General features: G+C 30.2%; 2 protein-coding genes across 2 annotated transcripts; one reads left to right on the forward strand and one right to left on the reverse strand.

Annotated features, from left to right (window-relative positions):
- Positions 1 to 891: 891 nt before the first annotated feature.
- Positions 892 to 3,768, reverse strand: LOC111035053 (SUMO-activating enzyme subunit 2). The gene has a single exon (XM_022316550.1). The coding sequence runs from the start codon at positions 3,221 to 3,223 to the stop codon at positions 1,259 to 1,261; it is 1,965 nt and encodes a 654-aa protein (XP_022172242.1). The 5' UTR covers positions 3,224 to 3,768; the 3' UTR covers positions 892 to 1,258.
- A 360-nt stretch (positions 3,769 to 4,128) lies between these two features.
- On the forward strand, positions 4,129 to 8,111 carry LOC111035054 (peroxisome biogenesis factor 2). The gene is made up of 8 exons (XM_022316551.1): positions 4,129 to 4,179; positions 4,686 to 4,765; positions 4,996 to 5,073; positions 5,284 to 5,346; positions 5,414 to 5,581; positions 5,645 to 5,833; positions 7,453 to 7,662; positions 7,727 to 8,111. Exons 2-8 carry the CDS (start codon positions 4,742 to 4,744, stop codon positions 7,829 to 7,831), a joined length of 837 nt encoding a protein of 278 aa, XP_022172243.1. The 5' UTR covers positions 4,129 to 4,179; positions 4,686 to 4,741; the 3' UTR covers positions 7,832 to 8,111.
- The last annotated feature ends 731 nt before the right edge of the window (positions 8,112 to 8,842 follow it).

Raw genomic sequence — 8,842 nt, forward strand, 5'->3', positions numbered from 1 at the left:
TGTTTTTAAAAATTATACTTAAATTGAGTTACTTATTTTATGAATAGACAAATAAATGCAAAAAAAACCGTGAAATACATAACGACTGACATTGTAGATACATAAATAGTACACAGCATGAATTATTACTTTTTAAATTTGAGAAATCATTTTTATTTTTAAAATATTCTTGTCTACTGTGTCGTGTACATTCTCTGCATTAAGCAGCTGCCTATAGGGTATTTGAGCAAACTGCAAAGTTTCATCATATTTTATCAATATTATACAATAAAAAAAAAAGTTAGATTTAGACTGATTCACAATCAAATCTTCTAATAATACAACAAAATAACTTATTCCATTAATTCAGGTAGAATTAGTTGTAGACTTAACCTAATGCTTTATGATTAAAGCTTCTATTTTAATGTATTGTTGTTAGTAGCCTGAACCAAAATCAAAACAAATTAAACCACACGTAACAAATTCAAAAAATTCCAACTGGGAGTTATTGAATAAACTTCTTTTATATTACGACAACTAAGTAGTAACACTTAGCTTTGATGTATCTTAGTTAGGTTAGCTTATTTATACATATATATTGGTAACAATGGTTTTGGTGTTGTAAAATAACTCTTATTACAACATAAATTAAGAGTGATTATATTCAAAAATAAAAAACATCATATTTCGTGCTTTAAAAGGTAAATTTACGAAATATTATAATGTTGGAGGTAGACAACTATTACCTCAATACAAAACACCAAGTATGTGAATACATCTACAAAAGTACAATAATCATATATTAATTGTACGAGGTCAAAGCATTAATTCAACTGTTAGTCATTACCTAATAGTTCAATAAAATTAATAAAAAAGATTTTGCAAATAAAAAGTGAAGTCAGTTCTTAAAAATCATTTAAGCAATTTAACCAGGGAGTTAGTTTTAATTTTATCTCAAAGACAATACAAATAAAATTTCATACAAGCTAAAACCTTAAACCTATACACGTATAAATAAAAAATATTGATACATGAATTAATTTCTTCTTTATAAGTCGGTTAGCAAAAAATAATAATTAGCAGTTAATACACACTATCATGAAAATACAAATTTTGATGTACCTAGTCTGATTATTAGAATATGAAATTTACTAAGTAACAGTAGTACTAAAGAGGAACATCAAAATAGGTAAATCAACATTATTGTTTCATGTTTGAATATGTATATTAAGATACATCAGTTCAAATTGACTGTTAATAGAAATCACTTAAAAGTATTTTAGTCCGTACGGCTTTTCTTAGGATCACTGTCTTCAACCGCATCATCAGCTTTTCTTTTGATTGCTAATATCTCTTCATTGCTAATTTCGTCATCGCTGACTTCTTCATGATCAATTTCTACTGCACCTTCTTCGTAAGCAATTTCTTCTTCACAAGCCATTTCTTCTCCACCTTCTTCGGAAGCCATTTCTTCTTCACCTTCGTAAGCCAGTTCTTCTTCACCTTCTTCTTCGTTGCTGATGTTTTCTTCGCTAACCAATACATGATTAGAATCTCCTGTATCTTCATTGTTGTCACATTCACTTTTTCCAACAGAACTTACATCCTTCTGCATCACACAATCATCCTCGTCATTTTCAGATTCTTCCTCTTTTTTAATTTCATTAGCAGTAAGCAAATCATTCATAGTGCTGAACACTTGGAAATCCGGCTGTTCTTCATCAGACTTTTCTTCGTGATATATCCTTATTTTTATACTAAAATTTTGGAATACATCATCTGCCACAAAGCTGGATCCGTCAATCAAACCCACTTCTGCTAACGATTTATGGTACAAGTCTACGTCATCTTCTTCATCGCTGGATATTATAACTCTATCGAATATTGTCACATCAGGTGCAACCATATTCAGTTTTTTCATCAATACAAGGTCTTCCAACTGTCTTACAGTAAAATTGTCCACGTCAGTCATCAATATAATTTCTCCTTCCGAGGAACACACCGCACATTTAGGGTTAGGTGGTTGTAGTTGGTTGTCTTTTACTAGTACTCCCCCTTTATGGTTAGGCATATTTCTTAGGAAAACACTCTGGCAGCGTTCATAATTTCCTCGAAGGATTCTTAAGGCATGGATAACGATTTGTCCAGCAATGATTGCGTTTGCGGTGGCAATGGCAGGAATAATGTTGCCTGCCATCGACTTGATATCAAAATGAGTTTTAAAAGGAATATTGAATATCGCTGATCGTATATTACTGCAAGACACAACAAAGTTCATAAACGAATCTTCATCCTTGTCCCATATTAAGCTCAAATTCTCGGATTTTTCCCATTTTTCTTTAATATCAGTAACACTATCTATAAACATCGAAACACATTGTTGTAGGGTTAACATATCACTGTCGAGTACATGACTATACTCAACATGTTCTTGATCTAAGAGCGATTCGTCTAAAAGAACAGGTTTTATTTTCTTTTCAGCATACAAGTCTGGCATTTTCAACAAATAGTTGATGTCGTCAAAAAATATTTTTTTGAATAATTTCTTTGGATCGAACTTGTTTCTAACTGCCCAATTATGGGCAGATAATTTTTCGGAACCATCTTGATCAGCCTCTTCCATGGAGACATCCTCATCGGATTCACCAAACAATTGACTAAATAAGAACTTCGCCCATACGATGCAGTGAATAGGCTCTTTGGGCGTGTTTCTGATTGTGCACATAGGATAAGTCTTGGGTTCAGATCTCGGATTACATTCATAACACATACTAACTCCTTTTTTAATGAACTCTACTTGACCGTTGTAGCCCATCGTACCGGATTCAATTAGAGGGATTTGACATGAGAGACACATACGATTCACATGGCTACGCGCCTTCTTGTTATCTAAAGCGTTTATGACCAATTGGAATTTATTGAAGAACGCCACGCCATACTTAGTGTCCATAATGTCGCCCAAGTGCGACGTAATGTTGACGTTAGGGTTGAATTTAAGTACGCTATCTTTAGCGACATGTGATTTAGCTTTGCCCACCGACTCCTTGGAGAACAGGAACTGACGGTTCAAATTACTCACTTCGATGGTATCCAGATCGATCACCTCCAGTTCGCCAAATCCAGTCAACACGAGGTTTTTGAGAACCTCGCAGCCAATACCACCCGCGCCCACCAATAGGACTTTGGACTCTTTGATGAGATTTTGTAATTCAGGGTGAAACACTCCAGCAATGGTGGCCGCCATGTTCGCACCGTATGTCTTGTGTACAAGCCGCTTGAGATTCTATTCAGATGTTCGCACACGGCGTCACGATGAGCGTAGGTATTCAGCGCGGCAAGCGTCCTCGTGGTTTTCGGGACCCGGAGGTAATGAGAGCAGATGACGGAGACAAAAAACAACAGCTACGGCAGAACTCGGACTGGTAGTAAAACGAAACTCTCGCGGGTCGCAAGTAAATCAAAAGAGCAAACACAACTTACTCACAGCCAACAGCAAGATGAACTATGGCGGGAATCCGAGAACGGGTGCCAAACGTGAAAGCCGCTAGTGTAAGAATCTCGTAATGGCGGATTCGGTTTAGGTTATTACATACAGTATAGATATAGTTACTACAAAATTACTATTAAAATCTAGGACCAATGGCATAAAGCGTCTCGGCGTCCGCGACTCAGTGTAAACACTCAGTACTCAGTCACCGCGTTTGATTGAACAGTTCACAAATGTTTATAGGCTTTACAGCATTACGGCTATACACATTTTTAAAGCGGTTCAAAATTGTATGATACCAGTTAACTTCTACGGAGGTACAACTACATCCAGTTGCTCTTGGAACAAAAAACGATGGATTCTATAAACATTGGTTGGGTATGGTATACTAGCCACCAGCAGCGGTTACAGAATACCGCTGCAGGCCGGTTACTCTGGTTTCTGGTCGTATCAAGATTAAAGATAGTACTAGATAGTACTATCTTTAATCGTGATATTATATCCACAGAATAGAAATAATCAAATAGCTCATTTCTGTGATTACAATGTGTGTAGATTTAACAATATTATTGTAATTACCAAATAATTGAACATAAGTGTTATAAATTATTCATTATGCTATGGATCGTAATTATGATTTATATTGTTCGTGAACTACCATAGTGTATAGTGTATATTTTATAGATGCTTAAGAATTAATTAATTAGCAATAAGTAAGTTTTGATGTCATGATAATATCTATGATATATTTAAATGATTTATAATATAATATTGTCTCTAGAGCATAGATATTAGATATTTGATTTATGAATAATACTTATATGATTATAATTAATTTTTATCCTCACTTATGACTAATTTGTGTTAACGATTTATTGTTAAACAGTAATTACCAATCTAATACTAATCCAGCCCGTGATCTTAAATTCTTAACCACTCACATATTACACTATATTATATAAGTATACAACCATAGTTAAATATCTTAAATTTTGGTCTGTACATGGTGATTATAAATATTGATTTATCATTGTTATTTGATTGTTATAATTTATCATAAATAAATGGTGACTTGTCAAATACTTTAAATTGTTTAGGGTGTTTGAAGACTTGCATTCGTTAGCTACGAATCAGATATCAGAATATTATACAATTGGGTGTTATTCAAAATAGTTATGGTATATATTTTATTAACTTTTAAATCATGTGGTGTCTTTAGGTTTTGATTGTGTCCTGCCATATATTGATTGTGGTCCACAATTAGTCAAAGCTATCATGATGGTACCTCGGGTGACTCTGGTAAGTTTGAAAAAATAATTAACTATTACAACGTACAGTTATATTGCATACTGTCGGTTTATGTGATGTTACAAAATCACTTGGATAAATCAAGTTACTAAATTGTACTCGTTCAACAACTGTGCTCAATGTTTGAATTAATATTTTTTTTTCAAACACTTAGACAAATGAACCTGCATGGCTGCATGTCTGTGTTTAAATTCAATAATTTACTTTTGTTTTTTTTTTAGCTAGATGCTCTTGTACTTGATGATCACATTTCCAAAATATTCATTGGCCAGACTTTAAAGGTTTTTAAGTACTTACCGGTCAGTACCTACATTTTTTTACTAGAAACTTATTGACAATGTTTTATCAAACGTAAAAAAACCATATTTTAATAAAATAGTTAATTAGGTACCTACCTATAGTTAAAAATTAAAGTATAATAATATCAGAATTTTATATTTTATAAAAAGTAAAAACCCTTTTTTGCTTATGTTTGTTTGATGTTAAATTTTAATTAATTTTTTTTTCAGTCATGGATTTTAAACAATTGCGAGTTGGAAATAAATGTTATATTACAATTCTTAATGACATACGTGAGTGGGAAATATTTAATTTGATTAATTTATTAAATGCATGTATTACATAAAAATCTATTTTTAGTATTCTGTCACAAAATCAAAAGCAACATTTGGTCAACAAATGCTTGGAATTAGATTCAAACCAGACCAGCTGACTGACACAAAGTTAGTTCTGTATCAATTGTTTACAGTCGGAGCAGAGTATATACAATCAAAAGTAGAAAGTCCTTCAAACAATTATATAAACAATGTAAATCATATATCATATATAATTTAACTGTTAAAATATCTAATGATTGTAAATTTCAGATAGATTTCTAACCTACAATTAATTGTTGATGTTTTGAAAGTGGGTTCTTTCTTGAATTTTCTGTTATTCTTGCAACAAGGCAAGTACCCGACATTGACTCAAAGGTTTTTAAGTCTTTCACAAGAGCCAACCCGCAAAAGAAATATTGAATATACTCATATGACGAGAGAGCTTCTATGGCATGGTTTTTCAGTATGTATCACATTGCCTGTAGTCTACATTATAATTTATAAAATTATAATAATACTTTAATATGTATATTTATTATAATATTTAGTGATGCAGAACAATATTGATATTTCAATTCAATATCTTATAACATTACTTATTAGTAAAAAGTGAAGTTTTAGGTTCTTCAAAATTTAGTATATGATTCTAATATGCTCTAAAAACCCTCAAAATATCTTCTGAATAATCATTAAAATGTAAAAATATGCTGAAAATATGCTTTTTATTTTACTTCAAATAGTTTAAAAATTTGTACATTATAATTATTGCTACACTAAGAAACATGTATAATAATTAATAGTATATGTTGTTTACATTAAACTTTTTAAATGTATAGTATTTTTGTGTACTATCCATTAACCTGCACTTCATGTAAAAGATGCTTAATCTTAAAAATAATTATTGTACACCTTTTCTTTGGTAAATTATTTAAATTCAGTCAAATTCGACACAATGAAATAATTTCTAATTTAATAAGTATCAAGTTATTTACCAATTTCTATAATTTTGTATTAAAAAATATTTTTTGCAAAACCTAATTTGCAGGGAAATAACAAATTACAACTTTAGAGTTTCACAAGTATGATTTTTTTATATACAACAAAACAACATATTGTTAGTTGTGAAATACAGGCTGCAATGTATATTCTCTAATATCCAAAATATGCTTTCATATGCAAAATAAATTTTTTCAACAAATGTTATCATGAATAAATCATCTAAATTTTTCACCAAAATCAGCTATCTAGTTATCAGTTATTATATGTACATAACTACTTTTTGTGACTTAAATATAAAAGTTATACATATTATGCTATTGGTGACTTTTTTTTATTTATTATCAAACTAATAACTTTTCTCTAGAACTCAATCATATATTTCATCATCAAAGCAGCAAAGAAACATTTTCGTTAGACCGTTTTTTCTCCGTCTTACTGTGCAAATCTGACTACCACAAAAAAGTATTTAAATTTTTTATGCTTGAATGTAATCTAAAAAAGTTTCAGTCTTGTGTTCTACAAAGATTTTTTAAAACTCGTGATTAAAGAAATTATAAATACTAATTTATTTTTAACTTTAATTGGTTATAACTTAAAATTAAAACCATAAAACATTTTAAATTACTACATGCCGTGTTTACTAGTAAGGCACTTGATCAATATTGCTTCAGTAGTTTTTTTTGATAATATTTGACATAACATAATATAATATGTTTCAACTTATCTGAATATCTGAATAGTTGGCTACATATTAAGAAATTCAGGGAATAGTTTTTATATGTGATAGAAATAGATAATATTAGGTTTATGTTCTTGTAATTATAATACCTAATAGTTAATTATTTTTAATGGATTGATCAACTATGATTCAAACAAACATTTTAAAGTAAAATCTCAAATCGGTTTATTTTGTTATATTTCAAACAAAATATTTAAAATTTTCAACTTTGGTTTGAAAATAGTAGTCATTATTAAAAATTTGATTGATTTATATATTTTTATCTTTAATTTAGGTTGTACAAGTTATCAAATTTTTTACTTGTCTGCATTTTAATAATATTTAAATTATGTTGAAATGTATAGGAGCTGTTGTTATTCACATTGCCTTTGATCAATTATCAGTCCTTAAAACATAAAATATCCAGAGTAATGCATTTTGCACCACGCAAAGAAGAATTCAAAGAAAGGCAGCCGCTCATGTTTCCAGTTTCAGTCTGTAGTATTTGTCGAGAGAGACCTGTGTTACCACATCACCTTAAATGCTCCCATGTGTTTTGTTACTACTGTATAAGTGTAAGTAGAAAAAAAATACTGTACCTCTATTATTTTTCTAAATTATAATTTATTGTTATTACAGTCAAAGAGAATGGTTGATGAAAAATTTGAATGCCCCGAGTGTCATCATTTTGAACCTAATGTAATACCTGTGATACTGATCAATAAAGTTAATATAAATTCATAGTAATTTTTCATGAGCTTCTGAAGTTAGAATTTTGACAAAATTTGTCAAAATCATGAAAATGTGTATCAGTAATCTCCCAAAAATTAAAATGGTGGATAGATCATACATTTTCCTGGACTATATTTTGACAGAATTATATAATGTTCTACTAGACACTAGTGATACTGATTGGTAGGTTTTATTACAGATAATTCAATAATTGTATGTAAAATAATTAAAATAATAGTGTTGAATAGCACATAGCTACAAACGAAAGTAGATGTTTACATGAATATATTTATACTGGTACTTTTTTTTAATACCACGAAAGTTAGGTTAGGAAGTACCTATCTCCTATTACTATATTATAATAAATCATTATCTGTTTCTTTTTTTAACTATACAATAATTATTATACAAATCACAATATTGCTACATTGTATGACTCTATGAGTACATAATATATGTAGACATGTAGTAGTGTGATGATTATCTACTACTTATTTTTACGACTTTTTCAAGAAAAATAAAAGGTGCCACTATGACTATAAGAGCATACATTTTGAATTGCCTACAATAAATAAAATTAAAAATATTGTATAGAATTAATTGTCTATACTGAACTCCTTGAACGGAGTACTACCATTGATTATAAATAGTTATCCAGAATCTTTTGGCACACATATTACCTCCGCATAAATGTCGTTAATGTCATACAGGATTTTGTATTTTTTCTAATTTTATCCATTCCTATATAAAAATAACTTAAAAACATAAAAATGTACGTGTTAATAAAACATTCGTAATTGCGTACTCACCTCACGGGGTATATTTACTCCTGAAAATATCCTGCTCGCAGGATCGCAAGCATGTCTAATCGGAAACCTCAGGCGAGATTACAATTTTTTTTGTATATAAAATATAATATAATAAAAATGAATTATCTTGACTGATAAACGCGTGGAGCCTAAAAAAGGATAGCTTGAGGCTTGGAATTTTCACTGTAACTTAGTACAGCGATGTAAGTGGGAC

This window comes from Myzus persicae, unplaced genomic scaffold, assembly GCF_001856785.1.
Source record: "Myzus persicae strain clone G006 unplaced genomic scaffold, MPER_G0061.0, whole genome shotgun sequence".
NCBI lineage: Eukaryota > Metazoa > Arthropoda > Insecta > Hemiptera > Aphididae > Myzus > Myzus persicae.

Bases quoted from the DNA above. Each gene is read 5' to 3' on its own strand.
- LOC111035053 (XM_022316550.1), bottom strand. From the start codon at position 3,223: ATGGCGGCCACCATTGCTGGAGTGTTTCACCCTGAATTACAAAATCTC.
- LOC111035054 (XM_022316551.1), top strand. From the start codon at position 4,742: ATGATGGTACCTCGGGTGACTCTG. The intron at 5,074-5,283 runs GTCAGTACCTAC...TTTTTTTTTCAG, and splicing joins AGGTTTTTAAGTACTTACCG to TCATGGATTTTAAACAATTG. The intron at 7,663-7,726 runs GTAAGTAGAAAA...TTGTTATTACAG, and splicing joins TTTGTTACTACTGTATAAGT to TCAAAGAGAATGGTTGATGA.